At 38.4% G+C, this 19,923-nt stretch overlaps 1 protein-coding gene across 1 annotated transcript; it reads left to right on the top strand.

Moving 5' to 3' along the window:
• Nucleotides 1-565: 565 nt before the first annotated feature.
• Nucleotides 566-16,836, top strand: ehd1b (EH-domain containing 1b). The gene is made up of 5 exons (XM_027007796.3): nucleotides 566-1,407; nucleotides 4,706-4,803; nucleotides 13,660-14,072; nucleotides 14,894-15,058; nucleotides 15,217-16,836. The coding sequence occupies exons 1-5, from the start codon at nucleotides 1,007-1,009 to the stop codon at nucleotides 15,736-15,738; spliced, it is 1,599 nt and encodes a 532-aa protein (XP_026863597.2). The 5' UTR covers nucleotides 566-1,006; the 3' UTR covers nucleotides 15,739-16,836.
• The last annotated feature ends 3,087 nt before the right edge of the window (nucleotides 16,837-19,923 follow it).

Here is a 19,923-nt window from a genome sequence, read left to right as displayed (position 1 = left end):
AAAAATGTTGCATGCATATGAGTGGCCTGTACTCATGGTCCAGGAGGAGGATACTCAGCGCTTACATGGACAAGCAAAGTTTTAATGAGAATGTTTGATATAGAACAGGAAGAGTGTGGACATGTGTCTCATCAATTGAAAAGCCAATGCAATGTAAAGCTGCTTAAGTAGATAGATAGATAGATAGATAGATAGATAGATAGATAGATAGACAGACAGACAGACAGACAGACAGACAGACAGACAGACAGACAGACAGACAGACAGATAGATAGATAGATAGATAGATAGATAGATAGATAGATAGATAACAGAAACAAATACGATTTAAACGAACTATAGCCCCAGTATGTATAATACTGTAATATAGACATCTTAATGTAGTGAGCATAAACGTTTTCATACATACGTTATTATTTTATAAATAAATGCTTTTTTTTTTTTCTTTCAAAATTGTAGTCGGCTGAAAATGACGCCTAACACGACTGTTTAGACCTGGAGCAAAGCTTTTATTTTGAAAAGCCATTATCCCAAAATGTAGCCTCTAGTAACTGCTGGTTCACGCTTCACCCAGAGACCGCAGAGCTCGGGCAGGAGACGTGGGAACGACCGCAATGCGCGTGAAGCATGTCATCTATCTGGGGGAAAGTCTGTTATAAGGTCTGAGCGTTTAGGTGGTTCTTGATTAATGATGCGATTGTACTCAAACTTTTAAAGTAAATCCATTTTGGACAACACACGACTCTACCACGCAGGGAAATTACCTTGGCTCGTAATTTGCTGAAGAACCCGTCTGGATTGTCCATTAAATAGCTATCTTATCCATCTCGCTAGCTAGCTGGTTACCAAACTTGAGACCAAACAGCTTGCTAACGTCACCCAGCTAACGGTAACGTTATTGTAACGTTTAACCAGCAATCTAGAGGACATCGTGAAAGGTTATTCGAGCTAGCTACTTAGGAGGCTGTTTGCATCTGTAAGGTTTTTGTTACAGTTTACATTTAAAATGTTCAGCTGGGCGAATAAAGAAGGAAAGAGGAAAGATCCAGAGCTTTTTCAGACGGTGTCGGATGGATTGAAGCGACTTTACAGGAGCAAGTTATTCCCATTAGAAGATGCCTACCGCTTCCACGAATTCCATTCACCGGCTTTGGAAGACGCCGATTTCGATAACAAACCAATGGTACTTTTAGTCGGCCAGTATTCAACAGGGAAAACTACATTTATTAGACATCTGATGGAGCAAGACTTTCCAGGAATGCGTATAGGTCCTGAGCCTACCACTGACTCGTTTATCGCAGTTATGTACGGCGATCAAGAAGGTCTCGTTCCAGGCAACGCTTTGGTAGTTGACCCAAAAAAGCCTTTTCGAAAACTCAACGCATTTGGCAACGCCTTTCTGAACAGGTAATCCCCAACGTCAAATCGAGCATTTCACTCTAATGCTTTTTTAACTTAAGGTATACTGGTTGGACTACGTATTTTAAACAAATAACCGTTTGTGGTTTATTTTTCCTTAAGACTACAAATGGCGATAAACAAGTTTTTGTTTAAAATTGTTTTTAAACCATTACCTCAATTACCTTGTAATGATTAACTGATCGTAGCTTCCATTGAGCTGCTCAGTTATGCGAGGTAACAAGACACAATTTCTCAGCCAGTTTCATTAAAAAGGTATAGTTTTAGATGTCCTGTTGGACTAAAGATTCAGGTGGCATGTGTCATCTTCAGTTATTACAGACATTTGTGAGCATGTCTATAAGAATTTAGCTCAATTCTTACTTTAAGTATGGTTGTTTCCTTTGTGGGGATACACTTTGACTTAATGCATATTGTGCCATGCCGGAAAAGTTCCCTGATTTGGGAGTATGACCATGTGCCATATGGATCTCCTTGTTTGCGATTAAAAAAAAGGAATAGAATATTTGCACGTGTTGTTTATCATGTATTCAAAATGAGGTATAATTTTGCAGTAGATGTGACTCTTGATGTCTGGGTTAGGGTAGATATTAGCTGTTTTGTCAAAAACGTTTGGTAAAGATGGACCCTGTGTGTCTGGTTTAGCTCTATGTGGTCCGTTTTCTTTGGGTGAATGTGCTTTTCTTGATTTATGCAAAGTGCTGTTGCCAATGAATTATCTCAGTAATATGCATCTGGGAATCCTCAACAATATCGAAAGTTTGTCTAGGCAAAAAAGTGTATGAACAACTACCCATCTGTATTGTTTCCTTTCTCCTTTTACATTTTAGATTGCATGACCTTCACCAGTTTGATTTACACCTGGGCATAAGATCAGCCTGAGCTGTGCTCCATGCCTCGTTTCACTAGTCATTGTTGTGTAGTCCTGACCGCGTGGAACGGAGACATGGCTGGGATGTCCGTGCTGGTGCTGAGGGTAGCTCACTGAGTGGGTGCTGGATGCGGGGTCATCATCCCCAACTCTGCGTGCTCTTGGAGGCAAAATGTGCTATACCCATTGTTGGTTCAGATGTTTGAGGTGTTTATGCAGTGGCTTTTATCCTGGCCACAGTAGGAAAAAGCTGAGTCACGGCTCAGTTTTCCTGTTGTCACTTTGCAGATAATCTGGGGAAATGACTCTGCAGTTTGCCATGCTCATTTTGCAGGCTTATGTTTAAACGTGTCCTCAGTTGGCAGGTCTGTCCTGCTTTGACACTGTTTCCTTGCTGTTCTTCTAGCGTATTGGGGACATTTGAAATTTCTGTCCTGGTCACATTGCATCTTTATCAGTAAGGTTAGTCGTAAGTGACTAAGACGAGTGAGAATGTCCTGAGGAAGATTTTGTTTGCAGGTGTATGTGTGGACACACATGCATGTGCGTACACAGCTTGTGACCGTCCCTTTGGTACTAGCTGTTTATAGGAATAGGTTAACTGCTTAACTGATTCGGCTCCACACACACTGCCCATACTGGTTTGGCTCCACACACACTGCTTACTGAGCCGTTAGAAACTGTAGCCAAAGTATTTGTGGCATTCTTTTCTTAATTCTAGTCAACAAGGTTATGGTGTTGAACTCTTGCCAGTATTAACTTTTATAACTTGGTATGGATAACTGGATGGGTGAGTGGGTGAGTAGATAAACATGCTTGATATCTTAGCATAAACTGGTTAGACTTGATGACACATTTCTTTTCCATTAAATGGAAATTGTAAATAGAGATGGCTCCGATCCAATATCGCATATCGTAATTGGTTCGATATCAGAACAAAATGCTGGGTCTGATATTGGGGGAGAAATCTTTAACGAAACCAATCCAATACTGTCACAAATCCAGCCTGAAAATAGCACAGCAGCACTTTGTAAGAATATGCCGCAAGTCATGTGATAACAGCCAGGTTAGTTAGAGTATGGTTTACACGTATGTAGAGTTTATCTGTTTTCTTCACATTAACAGTTAGAAATATTATGTTCAAATCCAAATAGCAGTGACCTCGCACATGTGATGACATGCACTACTGTCACGTAGTTATGATAACCCGTTCCCCCACACTTGGTTATCTGCCCTCTAGTGACATTTAAATGAGACATTATAGCATCTTGGCACTGTTCACTGCCTCAGATCCACAACAAACAGTGATTTATTTATTCATCGTGTTCTTTAATCCTTTTTCCCCACCCTGTCCATCTCCTTGTATTCTGGATGGATCATTGTCTCAGCTGTAATTACTGTCCTCACTGTAACAGTACTGTCTCTGTTGTCTGTAGTGTAATTACTGTGTCTCTTGATGTGACTTATGCTGCTGCAACTAAAGAGTTTCCCTCTGGCATCCATCCATCCAAATGATGTTGCTTCCAACTTGGCCATGAAGTGAAGGGGGTTTTGGATCTGGGAAAGGAGAAAGAACAGCAGAAAGAAGTAAAGCACTTCTGTAAATTCTGTAAATTCATGAAGTTAATGACCCTGTGGCTTCGGTATATTTCAACATCATGAAAAAGTGGGAAAGCTGCTGAGTTTGCCATTAGCCTGCTGAGAGGTGGACTGGAACATTTGATTAAGAAGCCAGAGATTAAGCGAACCTCAGATGAGTCTGTCCATAGAATAACCACCTTGTAATTGTTATGAGATTATATTTCTATAGGTTGTAAAGCAGAGATTGAGTGAAGAGATTCGTAGAAGAAGAAGCCTCTCTCTGTCTGCTCACTTGGTGCCTGGTGTGTGAAGAGTGTATTGGTCAGAACAGCACTTTACCTCAAATAAATTAAAAAAGAAGAAGAAGAATAAGAATATATGGGGTTGTAGCACCGTCCACTGACACACATGCCGTGTGAAATAGCAGAGAGGCCAGGAATGAGAGGAATGCTCACAGTGGGAAAATTGAACAAGTTTGGGAAGGGAGACTCTGCTTAAGTTCATTTTTAGAACATCGTAATTTGAGAGGGCGCACAAGGCAGTGGGGTTAGGATCGGGGGAGGGGCTTGGTAGTAAGGTCGATTTTCTAATGCTAGTATGTTGAAGACCTAGAAAGAATATTTGAACACGATGGGTAAGAGCTATTATGTAAATGAAAGGAGCTGGAGGATGTTAATAGGCTCAGGTTGTCTAAGGTAGAAGCTGGAAAGTTTGCCCAAATATCCTGCCCTAAATGCCCTCCCCCAAAAGAGAGAGACTTTTAATTCCCCTCCCTCCCCTTCCATTTTCTCACATGATCTCATGATGACCGTTTCTGAACTTGTCCTTCCTCAGGTTTGTTTGTGCTCAGATGCCCAACCCTGTGCTGGAGAGCATCAGCATCATCGATACTCCTGGAATTCTGTCTGGAGAAAAGCAGAGGATTAGCAGAGGTCAGTTGGGGGTGGAGTTTCTTTTTACTTTTTCTTTTCTTTTGTGTGCATGTTTTGACTTCTGGGGGGGTTTTTGTTTTGTTTTGTTTACAGCTTTGCTTTTATTTTTGAGAGTCAGTGACTCACTTGGGCATGTCATTTCATGCCTTAAGACAAAAGTAAAAAGAGTTAACTCGGCCTGCCTCTGCATTATTGTAGTGTTACTAAGATATATTTTTAGCGTTCCTGTTTATATAATGCATAACAAGCGCTGCTCATTGGGTGCATGTCCTGTGTCTCTGTGGAAAGGAAGGAGCAAACTTATAGGCCTATATGTGGACATGGACAATGAGTACTAGTTTTTCCGTAATGTAGCTTGGAACATTGTTCAGTTGGCTACCTTCTAAACCATTTCCACAGGCTTCTACAAAGTTTAAAAACGGATGTGCCTGGCATAGTCAAAGCCACACTTTAATGCTAAAACGGCTTACACACGGGTGTCAAAGGCTAGTGATTAGTGTGATAAATGTGTTCACCAGTCATCAAAATCTGTTTGGGCCAGCAAAATATCAGTAATTTCAGTTACCTGCTGCTTCACAGGCTCTTGATTTCCCAAAGGAAATGCCTAGATATGTTTTAGATGAAGTGGTATATACCTCATTGCAGAGCATGTTGTTAATTTATTGCTCAACCTTACTGATTAGTCTTCTGTGGTGACATTTGACAATTTGGAGCGTTTACATTTATAAAGTTGGCATAAATAATTTTGGTTAAAAAAAAAATTGTCACTGAGTGTTCAACAGTGTTTTCAGTACAAGTCAAGGAATATTGCAGTTCCATATTATGCTCACATGGTGCTGCCTGCAGAGCATAAGGGATAATCACAGTCCTGCTGAAACATCACCCTGTGAGTTTTGTATTGTGCGACTGTGCCTGCCTGCGACTATATCTGCGCTTGTTCATGTGCGGCCATGCGCATTGTGACTGTGTGTACACGTGAACCATTCAGACACATGATTGGAGTGTTAGTGACACACGGTGATGCTGTGTCTCTCTGCGGAGACCAACACCCTGTCTCATCATCCCCCCCCACTCCCTGTGTGTGTGTGAGAGAGAGAGAGAGAGAGACAGACAGACAGACAGACAACATGCTTGTGCCTTTGCTGGGTGAAATAATTTTCTGTGTGCTCAAGTGATGATTGTACAGAGCTCTCTGGACTGACTGCTGCAGGAGCATTGTGGAAATATGATAATAAGACAGCACAGGGGTGGGCGGTCGGTATTACTTTAGGTTCTAGGTGTGTGGATGAAACATGATGACAGGAACGAGTTGCTTTAAAATTCTCCCAAGCTGCAAAGCTGCGTAATGTTTGTTTTGGGTTCACTGCAAAATGGGCCCCATGCACGTTTTTGGGATCTCAACCATTTGGTCTTAATCTTAAGCATCATTACTAATTTCTCTCAAACCATTTTCACTGTTTTTGGGGTCAGAATTAGAATAGATTGAAATTCTGGTAGGTCTCCTGTTTTTCCCATGAAACCTGCAACTGACGCCATGAAAAAGCATGACTACAGCATGAGTGAAGCGGCATCCAGAATGCCCTTTACCCTTCCACAGTTCCATATGCTTCTAGTTCAAAGACGTAGAACTAAAGAGCTAAATAAATTCTTGGCTGAAGTAATGGGAGATCAGTGGAAAAACTCATACAGAGATTTCCACCCACACACATTCTTTCTTACTTTATACATGAACTTGGGGGGGGGGGGGGGGTGAGGGGGTAAGGGGTGATCGCAAGTTCATGATTCTCACTTTCCTGTTCTCCCAGTGGTGGCTTGTTGCCAAAATAGTTCATAGTTAGTACTTTTCAGTTTTGTTTTCCATCACTGCTACCCATCATGCTTCGAACTCTGAGATGTGATGTTCAGATTGCATTGTCAAATGAAATCTGGATAAGTTATAGTTTATGAAAGGTTTCATGTTACGTTTTGGAATGGACCAATACAAATTGCGTTGATATTTCTTACTGCATAGAGGAGGATATTGAAGGGTTTTTAAAATTATTTTAGAATTCAGTGTGTGTGCGCACTTGATTTGTAGATTATTTAATGGTATGATTGACAAAACAATTTCATTCAGTTTATACTGAGCACCTCTCAGTTTTCATATCGCCTGACAAGTATCTTATTCATATGCTTAAAGCTCTGTGTGTTTTGAGAAAACTGAACTGTGCTTTGTTCTCCTTTGGATCTTGTACCTTCCTTAGTCAGTTAATAATCTGCTGAGGTCTGCTGACATCCAGCCTTGGATTCTAACCCTTCTTTAGCTTAACGTTAAGTTAACTGTTCAGTGAACCATAGCCCATTATGGGCGTGCAGCGTAGTCTGCATTCAAGTATAAAGGTGAGCTCAGCACATTCTTTCTTCCTGAAATGTCATTTAGTGTCCTTGTCTCATATAACCAGGTGCACTACAAGGTCCCATGGTGTTTACCGCATACTGTGTGTGTCTATGAAATCTTCACAGATACCGTCTTTGCAGAATGATTCTTTGTCATAGCACTTGGAAGGACAAGCTAAGCCATTATCCCCTGAGGACATGTGAAAGATCCCGTGATGCTCGTCATCTTGCTGATATCATGTAAAATATTTTATTACTAATATAAACTTAATTCTTTAGTGAGTAATCCATTACTCAGTCCAGCTTGTATGACACTTTTATATTTGAAACAAATGAATATCTTTCTAATAAGATATTGATGGGGTTTTTTTTTTTGTTTTTTGTGCTTAATCGTGGTTTTGTTGGTTTGTTTGGTGAATTGAAATTGAATGCCAATTCCCAGCCCTGTATTCTTATTTAGGAGGGTGCATTGCATTGGTCGTAACTCTGAGGAGTTTGTCTTCTCTTCCTGGTAGTGTAAAGTGCTCCTTTCATTTTTCATGTTAGAAAGGTTGAGCCTGTCTCTGTGCTGTTTAGACTGCACAAACCTGAAATAATGAAAGCTATAAAATAGAGCAGATGCTCAGAAAATACTATTTTCACTTTCATATATGAGAGAACCCACATTGCATTTTGACCACCAGTAATTTAAAGTAGGTCACGAGGGCAGAAGCCAAAACCAAGCAATTGGTGAGAAATGTAGCTCAAGGCTGTATGATATGGACATACATGCTATATTGTGATATAAAATGGCACATATTGTGATTGTGTTCCTTCCTGCAATATGTGAAATATATGAATAGTGCTTAACCCTTGATGTATGTTTACAGACTAGATTGATTATTACCAAAAAATATCGAACAAATTTGTGTTTGTTGGATCACGTGAATATTGTGATTGACCAGAACTCATACAGAACCCTCATCTGCATTGTCTACGCTTAGTCAGGAGTTCACAGCGTATAATAAGAACTTCTGTGATTTACTTCCATGCTCGTTTACAAATTGTGGCTTTCTGTGAAGACAGTATTGCAAAGGCAAAATTTTAATGATTTAATAAATTATATTTTGTACTACCATGTGTGGTAAATCAATAAATGGAAACTGGCACTTCCAAAGTGCCTGTTGATCTCAGGCTAAAGACCCGTGGTATAGAGAGCATGGAAGGAATGAGGAATTAGGCAAAGGAATGAGGCTGGAACTTGTTAATTCATGACTTCAGTTTTTCCAGTACTTTTTCTTGTATTCTCTCTTTCTGTTTAAGCATCCGAGTATTTCAACAGAGAACCGGTGGAGATCAGGCGTGGTTGTTGCATGAAGGAATGAGGAATTTGGCAGAGGAATGAGGCTGGAACTTGTTCATTTATGACTTCAGTTTTTCCAGTACTTTTTCTTGTATTCTCTCTTTCTGTTTAAGCATCCGAGTATTTCAACAGAGAACCGGTGGAGATCAGGCGTGGTTGTTGCATGAAGGAATGAGGAATTTGGCAGAGGAATGAGGCTGGAACTTGTTCATTTATGACTTCAGTTTTTCCAGTACTTTTTCTTGTACTCTCTTTCTGTTTAAGCATCTTGAGTATTTCAACGGCGAACCAGTGGAGATCAGGTGTGGTTGTTGGGTGTACAGACAACCTCAGCTGACTTATTTATGCTCTTAACCTTTGTGAAGAGGTGTTGCCACACTGCTGTAGTTATTCAGTAACTGAATATGAAAGACTCTGTACTCATTTCCATTAAGATCTTTAATTCTTACTGGGAATGACTGAAGAACTGATCGGGGTGGAATTTTAAATGTGTAATGTGGGATTGTCCAAAGGGCATACAGCTGTTGCAGTCCACGAAGCTACAATTTCACTTTTGCCAGGCACAAGACACAAATTGCAAGCTAAAGTTTCATGACTTTAGCTTGCAATTTTTGCTCATTGTTCATTTGTGTTCCTGATACTGCTCTCAGAATCTCTTCATTGTGTAACAGAAGCTTCACCAATTTCACGTCACAGGTCACCCAAAAAGTTCAACTGACTGAGGCCATCAGATGAGTAGTGCAATATCTTCCAAGCTATACCAAGTGCAGTTTCCTTGACTTATTACTCATTGAAGGTTAAAGACTGTACCTGCATTAATTTAGGTCACAGGTCACAGCCATCATGTGTCGGTCGGTTAAGAAATTTGCAATTAACAAATGTAGGTTATTTTCAGCCCATTTATTTATTGATTGATTTAGCAAATTTACATTTCCTGAACCTCGAACTTATCCTCAGTCTGTCATCTTTCTTCATGAGGTTGACGTGTTTGTGAATGAGGTTCGGCAGCACTGGTGTATATGGCTATGTTGGTTGTACGCTGCGATGAAATCACTCAGATTAATTCCTATGTATAGTACATACAAGCCAGCTGGTGCCTGGTCTATTTCGGTATTGCAGTGTGGCTGGTGTCATTTTACTCACCCAGAAAAGTCAGTGTAAGGTTGGAAATCTTGTTCCACATATTGGAACCAGTTGGGGAAACAGGAAATGTGTGGGTAGGTGGGTGGGTGGGTGGTGTATTTTGTATATCTGCTCCTCCACCCATGTCCAAGCTTCACACAATCCTGGCTTTAGATGAAAAGGTTGTTTTGGAAACTTTATATATTGGAAGGTTCCAGTTCATGAATCAGTTATGTTTTAAATCACACCCCCTTTTCGTGACTTTCTATCTGTCAAGATATCCCCTCACTGTCTGGAACTGGTTGGACTTTGAGAGGTCACACCCATGTTGGATTCCACCTCTTAATGTGTCCTGCCGACACTAATGACTGTTTAGAATAAAATACGTGTCCTGTCCACAGTACAGATATGTTTCACATGCTCACACTCAAGTAATAATTGCTTTCCATGCAAATTAACAGAACAACTAAAACAATGGGCTGTAATGTTAGTATTCTGTAATGCTAACAGTAATATCAGAAATATAGAAGCAAAACTCTCAAGACATTAGCCAAGAGCATTCTTTATAATGTAACAGCACAGTGGGACTGAAAGGGTTCTAATTCTTATTTTAAGGATGACCCATACTGACATGGTATAATTTTGGAAGAAAAATCTATTAAGAGAACTGCTGGTACCACTCAATCACTAACATCTTAATTTTAACAAATAAGGACAAAGGTATATTATCTTGGAAAACTTTTACTCATCAAATTCTTGTCTTAAACGTACATGTCTGCAAATGACCTCTCCAGCCAAAAAAGACCCATCTCCTTTTCTGCCCCTTTCCCAAAAACCCTTTCTCAGGGAAGAGTAACACACCTACAAGTACAAACCTCCGTTTGACATAAGAACAGAGCTTATCAATCAAAGTCCCATCTCTTACTTTCTTTCTTTTTATAATAAACTTAAATGTGAGATGTGTTGGTATGGGATTCTTTATCCCAATGCTTCAAGGTACTGCATTCTTTCACGCAGTGAAAATATTAGCAGCCCAAATTTCCAAGGCAGTATAGCAAACACTTGAAATGTTCATATCACTAAGGTGTCAGAGATTTTCAATGATTGTCTTCAAAAGCACTAAAGCCAAGGCTCCTTTATTAGTGAGACCATCAGGTAGCTTTTATTTAGCTGCTAATCACAGCATACAATGAATTCTGTGAGCTTGAATGAGTTTTTTAATGCTGCGCATCACTAGATGAAGCCTCTTCTCTGCAAATGACTTGGTGGACTTGATGCAAGTTATGTGTGGCAGGTTCTTTTGTGACATCCTCCTGTAAGATAAGGAAAGAGTGTGGCTGGAAAAATGGCATTGCCAAGCCCATCAGACACTGCAAGGGTTTCTCCTGCAAGTGTGCTCTGCACAGCTCTTCAGATTATTTTTGACTGCTAATAAAGGCAAAAATCTTCTTTATTGACCCCTTTGAGTGATCCATCAGGGAGAGTTCCTAGTGAAGCATCACTGAACACAAATCTTTCCCAATATGTAGAATTTTCAAAACCCCACTTCCTAATAATGTGAAATTCAGTCTTGTTTGCTTCATGTAGTTTGTACTATAACATGTTTCTTACTGGATGCTAAGTTGCAGGCCTCAAACATATTGTGCTTTGTCTTGCAACACAAAATCTGACTTGTCTTGCATTGCAGTTGAATAAGTGCATCTCACTGCATTACCTGGGAGGAATTACATGAATTATCCTGTTGTTGTAGTAGTAATTTTCCATCAGCAGTAGCGATATCTGTCCCTAGATAGCAGATTCTGTCATGCTCCTTAGGCCCAACTTGAAAAGCTGCTTTTTATCTGAGGCATCATTCTTGTCACAAGACAGTTCCATTCCTAGTAAGAATGTGGATTTGTTGTCCATGGACTTGCTAGTGCTTTTGGCATATCAAGAGCCATGCGTAGTAGTTGGTGAGCTATTTTGAAGTGATTTTATATTAACTACCTCAGTACCCCTAGCCACAAGCTGAGCTTTTGGTATTATTTCAGTGCATGTTTCTTTCAGGGTACGTACCCTTCTTGTAGGCACTGTGCTTTGCCATGCGTGCCCAGTCTAGTCTGTTTTCTAGTTGCAAATTTTGCTTTTCTTCACCTTCTGTCCAATTTCTGTAAGTGTTTGTGTCTCTCCAGATGTCCTTTACTCCAAGTGCTGTATGCACTTGTCTTTTTCAATGCAAGTTATCTGCCATGTCTCTAAAGTCAACATTATTTAAATTCATCACCATTAGTATTTAATAACCTCTGAGGCAGGCCTTGTACACTAATCCAAGGATGGATGAAATGCTTCACAATCTCTAAGGATCTGTGTTTAAAATGCTACCAGCACTAAAAGTGTGATCAACAATATGGAGATTCTGTACTCCTTGCTCAAGTTCATGTAAATCCATTTTATTGTTCAGATGCTAGTGGCAGCTCCACATCATCTTAAGTTTTGGTCTCCCATACCTTTTGGCGTGTCTCACTACTGTCTACTATGTGCTTTAAAATTGGAACATCTTTGTTTACCTTTGTTTACTGAACTGCTCATCAATTTCTAAAGTCTACAAGTTGATGTATGTCCATGCATGTAGATATAATTTGAGTGAGATTTTGTGTTTCTCATCTGGAGTTATTTAGTAATGGAGTAATGATGTCACAATAAATGTTTCTTCTTCACACTGATTCTCCAATGTCCTTATTAAGTATGTTCACACAGTAATGGGTCAATTGGTCTTGGAACATGGTAGCTTAGTTTTTCTCCATATCCTGTACTACCCTTGCCTTCTTCAGGAAAGCTTTAGTCAGCAGTAATAGTGCCCTCATCTGGTTACTCTGGAAATGTAAATTACCATTCCTTCATTTCAGAGATACAGTGAAGTATGCTGACTTGTGACTCATATTAATGCTCATGATTGACTTGGAGGATTCATCTCCAAAGATCCTTTTCACTGCAGATTTTACTGATGTAAAGGTGAGCTCTGCACATGCAAAGCTGTCTGTCCTTTACGTCTAGACATGCAGGGTCTAGTCATTTGAAAGGTAACATTGCTTCGGGGAGCTCTATTTAAGATTTTTGCAAAAATACTGTATTGGCTGTATCCCTGTTCAATTATGTAGTTGATTATTCAAATTGAGCTTATCCAAATCACTACAGATTTTGTTCAAGACTGAATATTCTTCCTAAATATTTTAAGATTCCTCTTTTTTAAAAAAATGGAATCAATTACTTTTAACATTTATACCATCATCGTTGTCAAAATCCTTTGCCAAAATTTCCATCGCAGTCTCTCTCGCCCTTTCAGAACAGGACAAAACAACTGTTGGCGCCTGCTTCTTTTTCTCTAGTTTGGTAACATGATTCAATATTGAAAAATATCTATTTTTAAAGCTGTTTTAAGGCTTTCATAAGGTTTACTTTCATGGAACACCAGTGGAGTCATGTAGTTACTAAGCATTCTCTGCTACCAGTGTTAACGAATAAAGGCAAAGGACTATAATATTGGGAAAACGTTTTACTCTTAAAATTCTCAGTGTAAATGGGCATGTCAACTATGGTTCTCTCTAGCCAGAAAAAGACCCCAACCCCCCTTCATAGGGAGCAGGAACCCATTTCACATAAGAACAGAGCACATCTTAGAGAGTCCTCTTTCTATGGAAACATCACGTTTTAAGTTTTGTCCTGTGTAACATGTCCTTGTATAAATCAGTGTGTGTGTTAACACAAATATGCAATAGTAACAACTTTCACCAATGTTGCTAATGAATTACAAAGTACATAACTGGGGGGAGAAATGCATTGCTAAGCTAACCCCTCCTCCCCTAAACTTTATTTAATCAGCAATACTATCTATGACTTGCCAAAACACAAGGGGGAATTGACTTCTATATTCATTGGGGAAAAATGCAGAGACAAGTTTAAAAAGGTGTTTTTGTAGCGAGTTATTACTTCAGTGCAGGAATAAAACTAACCTCCTGCTGTCTGTCTCTCTCCTATAGGCTATGACTTTGCAGCTGTGCTGGAATGGTTTGCTGAGCGTGTTGACAGGATCATTCTCCTGTTTGACGCCCACAAGCTTGATATCTCGGATGAGTTTTCGGAGGTGATCCGTGCCTTGAAGAACCATGAGGATAAGATGCGAGTGGTGCTGAACAAAGCCGACCAGATTGGCACTCAGCAGTTAATGAGGGTCTATGGTGCTCTCATGTGGTCACTGGGGAAAATTGTGAACACCCCAGAGGTCATTAGAGTATACATTGGCTCATTCTGGGCTCAGCCTCTGCTGGTGCCAGACAACAGGAAGCTGTTTGAGGCAGAAGAGAAGGATCTTTTCCAGGACATCCAGGGACTTCCTCGCAATGCTGCTCTGCGGAAACTCAACGATCTCATTAAAAGGGCCCGACTGGCTAAGGTTTGCTTTTCAGTGTTGTGCTGCTTTTTAGCATACATTAAACAGGGCATAGTGGAGTTATCATGCTGACTGAATTGAGGTTTCAAAGATCAGTTTTTGTTGAAAAGGTTTGCATTGCTGGCCAAATGCTGTAAATTATGCATCCACACTCAGTTTTTGTGTTTGTACACTTTTGAGTGAGTGGGGGAGGGTAATGTGTGTTGGATGAGGTGTGCATATATGCTGATCAGTATAGTGTGCGTGCATGCGTGGTGTTGAGTAAGGGGTGGGTGTGTGAGAGATAGAGATATATATATATATATATATATATATATATATATATATAGATATATATAGATATATATATATATATATATATATATAGATATATATAGATATAGATATATATAGATATATATAGATATATATAGATATATATAGATATAGATATATATAGATATATATAGATATAGATATATATAGATATATATAGATATATATAGATATATATATATAGATATATAGATATATATATATAGATATATATATATATATATATAGATATATAGATATATAGATATATAGATATATAGATATATATAATATACAGGCATTCTGTCGAGTAAGGTAGGTGTGTGTTTGCTCGCTCGCGCATGTGTGCGCGATGATTAATAAAATGGGAATAACTGTTTCTAAATCTTTCAGACTTTCACATCATAACTGTATGCATGTAAATGGATTGCTTAGACTCCACCAAGAGAACACTTCAAATATATGTACATGGTAGACTCTAATGCCTTATGCAAAAAAAATTAATCAGAAATCAAATGTGTACTCTCTAGGTCCATGCTTACATCATCAGTGCGCTAAAGAAAGAGATGCCAAACATGTTTGGGAAGGAGAATAAAAAGAAAGAGCTCATTGCCAACCTTGGAGACATCTACGCAAAGATAGAGAAAGAACATCAGATTTCCCCAGGAGACTTTCCCAAACTCTCTAAAATGCAGGTATGGGGAAACTGTACACTCTCAGTTGAGTGCTGAATGGCTTTTTTAAACATTTGTTCTTTCTTAATGATTTTCTGACTACTGTAAAGATTGTACTCTTTTTTCCCCCCTCTTTTTTTTTTTGCTCCTTCATGACTCCTATTGGTCTTGGCCTACAGGAGATGCTGGCCGGTCAGGACTTCAGCAAGTTCCAGTCAATGAAGCCTAAGCTAATGGAGGCTGTAGAGGACATGCTCTCCAATGACATTGCCAAGCTCATGACCCTGGTGCGGCAGGAAGAAGCAGCCATGCCCAGCCAGGTAGTCCAGGGTGGTGCTTTTGAAGGTGCCATGAATGGCCCCTTTGGTCATGGATATGGTGAAGGAGCTGGAGAGGGAATCGATGAGCTGGAGTGGATTGTTGCACGAGACAAACCCACTTATGATGAGATTTTCTACACCCTATCTCCTGTTAATGGTAAGGTGTCCGGTGCCATGGCTAAGAAGGAGATGGTGAAATCCAAGCTACCTAATACTGTCCTTGGAAAAATTTGGAAGCTTGCTGATGTAGATAAAGATGGATTCCTGGATGATGAGGAGTTTGCCTTGGCCAACCATCTTATCAAGGTGAAACTGGAAGGGCATGAGTTACCTTCTGAGCTGCCTGACCACCTTGTGCCTCCCTCCAAACGTGGACAGTAATCATTAATAAAACCCTGACATATTTGAGCCAAAAAAAAAGGGGTAAAATGGGGATCAAGGATAAAGGTTGAAAAACAAAAAGGAAATTTTAAAATGGGCTATGATTTTAGATATAATTTGGGAAGAGCAGCCAATCTGGGAAGAGCACTAAAGATTTCATTTTCACCTGGTTTAGACTTTATTTTGACTTGTAATTCTAACATCTCGTCAAAACTAAAATGTATGTAGATGGATAAATGTCTGTCAATATGTCACTGTTTAATGTAGGAAAAAAGCCTGGTAAGCATTGCACAGCAGTCTAGAGAAGCACAAGTGCCTTACTATAGGGGAAAAAAAAAATGAATCTAGGAACAGTTATTAGAGGAGATTCTTCGTCACCAGATCGTATATTGGCAGCAGGAAGTTCTGCGTAATGTCATTCCATTGTTCCCGGCCTTCACATAGCTCTGTACTTAATTTCTTAAACTGAACCATTACAAATGGAATTTACGAGGACAGAAAATGGTGAATCCTCCATCTCTAATAATTTCCAGTTTTCTAAAATTATTATATAATTTCACTCCTTTTTTGTTTTAATTGTAATTGCTTAGAATTAACCAATTTAATAAGCTACATTTATTTGCGTTGCATTATTAGGTGCAGTATGTCTAGTGTCTTCTGACCAGAACTTAACTCACAGTTGAAGGGATTGTCATTTCCTTGTGTAGTAATGACAATTACAGTTTGGACTTTGGACTTTTTCTTTTTGTGGAATTGATATTTTGGATTTAAGAGCAACGTACCCAGGGAATACCCAGGATGCTCTGTAATACACTGACTTAATTTCAGTACAAAATGTAATCCCTGTAAAATGGCTGCAATGCAAACGTTAATGTAAAAAGCACTGGAGAAACTACTGGCTGCACTCCACTTAATATACATGTCAAACAGCATTACTAATCTCTAAGCATATACTTCTATCTGTGCCTGTATTTAAACAACTTGCTACAGTAAGTTGAGTCTCAGCTTGCTACAATATGAAAAGCTTTACATCACCACTGTTCATATGTGTATTGTTGTGGTCTACTTTGAAATAAAGGTTTATCACCATTAAGCTACTGTGCATGTCATGTCATGTCTGCCTGCACAGAAGTGGTTATAATATTGAGCAATGTTTTTAATTAATTTTTTAATTAAATAGTCTTCCTGTGTCTAAGTGATTTTCGTTAATTAAAAGATTAAGATGGTTTTCATCAAACATATTAGTTGCATGGCCCAGTACATCAGGTTAATCACATTCACATTTTCTGGACTAGTTGGATAGAGAAACACTTGTGAAATCAGTGTTCCGTTTGTTGATGAGTAAAAGATATGAGCCATCATGTACAACACATTAATCCTCAGTGTTAATAAGTATGTTGAAATAAATCTTTTAATGCTTTTAATATACATGTATTTATTTATTTTAAGCATCCAAGTAAGGATGCCCCTTAACATCCCTTTTTAATTCTCATTCTAAGGCCCAATCCCATTTCTTATTTTTACCCCTATCCTCTGTTTTTCAATGTCCCCTTCCCCCTTGGAACAGAGTTACAAGGAGTAGTGGTTGAAATTTTCCCCCTATGAAACAGGACCACCTTTGAGGAACCCAAAATTATCATCAGTAGTATGGGATGGCTTTTATGGATATAGACCCTAGTTTTTTTCTACCAGAGCTATCTTTGTGGTATACTGTATCCTGTCATGCAACAGTGGCAGATAATCTTTCACAAGTAGGAGTAACCTTCATACGTTTTTGTAATCCTATAGTGTGGTTTATCGTATACTGGCTACTATACTGCATACTATGGGAATCAGTATACAGTATATACTTAGTGCAGTATGCAGTAGCCCTATACAGTAATAGGTCGTTTCGAACTGAGTCATTGGCTATGTATATTGCATATAGTAGTATCCTTTTAATATCTTTACTGCATATCTGTAGTATCCTTTTTCTAATATTTTTATTCACTGTAGAAATTAAGTATATAATACTTAATTGTCTGTTGATACAGCCAACATGGAAAAAGATGGTCACCTTTTACCGACCTTAAACACTGCGTGTAACTCATAACTCATACTCAGTCGTAGTTTTTCCAAGAGTTCTGACTTCTCAGAGTTGAAAGGTCTGAGAGAGCACTTCATCAGGGTGGTTGTAGTACAAAGTGAACAATATGTACTCAATAGCGCTCTTTACGCTTTTAAAACAGGGCAGTGGTAGCTCAGTGGTTAAGGTACTTGACTTGTAATCGGAAAGTTGCCAGTTTAAGCCCCACCACTGCCAAGTTACTACTGTTGGACCCCTGAGCAAGGTCCTTAACGCTCAAGTTGTACTCAGTTATAACTGTAAGTCACTTTGGATAAGGGCAGCTAATTGCTGTAAATGTAAACCAGATTCTCAAGTTAGCATTTGTGTATGATATGCTTTGAAATACCTAAATATAAGGAGATGCTTATATAAGTGGGAGATTAAGCCATTATACGTAGGCTTTTTGGTCAAATCTCCGCTTACAGGCCACTTTCGGCAATATGAACGTTGGATATCATATCGTTTTCACTTCTCAAACTATTCAGATGATGCAATTCAGCTCTCTTTTTCGGTGTACCTTTGAAAGGTAAAATAGCTAACTGAACGCCAGTTTCAGGGGAGCCAAGTGCTATCTTATGCGCTACCCTCCTTATTTCTTCAAAAACAGATAAAACTGCGTGAAAGCCCTGACCTGAGGAATTCCGAGGTCCCAGTTGCCGTGAATTCTGCATAAGTGACCACAATTTTCCAGGTGTGTGTTTTTTTTATGACAAATTTCGTTTTGATATTTGTGATAATTATTTCTTACCGGACAAAAATATTGAGCAACAATATCGTCTGCTGGATATTTCTAGTATCGCATCGTAATTATTGGTAAGGTCGTGTTTAGATGGATCATTCTATCTACAGTAGTGATTTAAAACAGTATTCCCTCATGAATATGTATTATGGGTTTTCTATTTCCGTTAAGATGTTGGTGTCCCCAACACTTGAAATTACGAGAAGCGTTTAATACTCTAGGCAAAAACAACACTGAAAATAAAATATATAGTTTGTACATTTTTTCTCTAATATGCTGTTTTATTTCCTGACATTTGAACTTTGATATTTTCGTCTTAAAATGATGAAAACGAATTTGAGTGCATTTTTATAAATTAAATATCTTCCGAATTTTCTGTACTCTATTTTCATGTCAGCACCAAAAAAAGTCACTACACATAATCAACAATTGATAACACACGTAAACATCTAATAATAAGCGAACGTTAACGTTTTCTTCAATCTTGATTTGATTTTTTTTTTTCAAAAGTCGCCGATACCGAACACCTTGATACTTTTAAAAAATACGTAACTTGTATCATTCAGAATGAACTGCTTTGATTTTTAAAAGTTTTCTGCGTTGCAAACATTGTAGTAAATTAGATCGGATTTTCACAACTGAACTACGTACTTTGTCTGTTATCGACATATTTGTTTCAGTACTTCAGTCCTCAAACTGTTTTTAATCTTATTTTATGTATTAAAGCCTGTCAGCAAATTAAATTACATTTTTAAAAACAGATAAAACATTTCACAGAGGCAAATATGCTTAAGAGTATATCAGAAAGACTATATGTCTACGAATAACTTACACCGAGGAAATGGTTCTGTCATCAAAAATAAACATTCTTGAAAGCTTAGTCAGCTACCATGAAATACACTGGATTTCTTTTTATTATTAGGTTTCTATGATGTTTCGGTATTGAAAACTTTTTAGAGCTGCTTGAAATTAGAATTCCAGTGTACAGTCTATATATATATATATATATATATATATATATATATATATATATATATATATATATATATATATATATATATATATATATATATATATATAATTCATAGATTTATTAAAAGTGAAACATAAAGCTAACGGAATTATAGAAGGAAGCTATTTTTAATTAACACAATGGCTTTCTTTGGCTGTTTTTCCCAATTATGTCCCAATTTTTACAAATGAAGATTGCAATGCTCATATGTTTACAATGGCCCAGTGGACTACAGGGACCACTGACTAACTATTTTTATTTTATCCAATTGTATGCAATTATCACATCTACTTTATTTCATCCAAATTGCTTAATGACAGTTTACTT

Source organism: Electrophorus electricus, chromosome 19, assembly GCF_041902795.1.
Source record: "Electrophorus electricus isolate QZ-2024a chromosome 19, ASM4190279v1, whole genome shotgun sequence".
Lineage (NCBI taxonomy): Eukaryota > Metazoa > Chordata > Actinopteri > Gymnotiformes > Gymnotidae > Electrophorus > Electrophorus electricus.
This window is presented reverse-complemented; position numbering and strand designations above follow the sequence as displayed.

Excerpts from the sequence above, each read along its gene's own strand:
- ehd1b (XM_027007796.3), top strand. The coding sequence starts at position 1,007 with ATGTTCAGCTGGGCGAATAAAGAAGGAAAGAGGAAAGATCCAGAGCTT. Across the intron at positions 1,408-4,705 it reads GGCAACGCCTTTCTGAACAG|GTTTGTTTGTGCTCAGATGC; the intron begins GTAATCCCCAAC and ends GTCCTTCCTCAG. Across the intron at positions 14,073-14,893 it reads AAAGGGCCCGACTGGCTAAG|GTCCATGCTTACATCATCAG; the intron begins GTTTGCTTTTCA and ends TGTACTCTCTAG.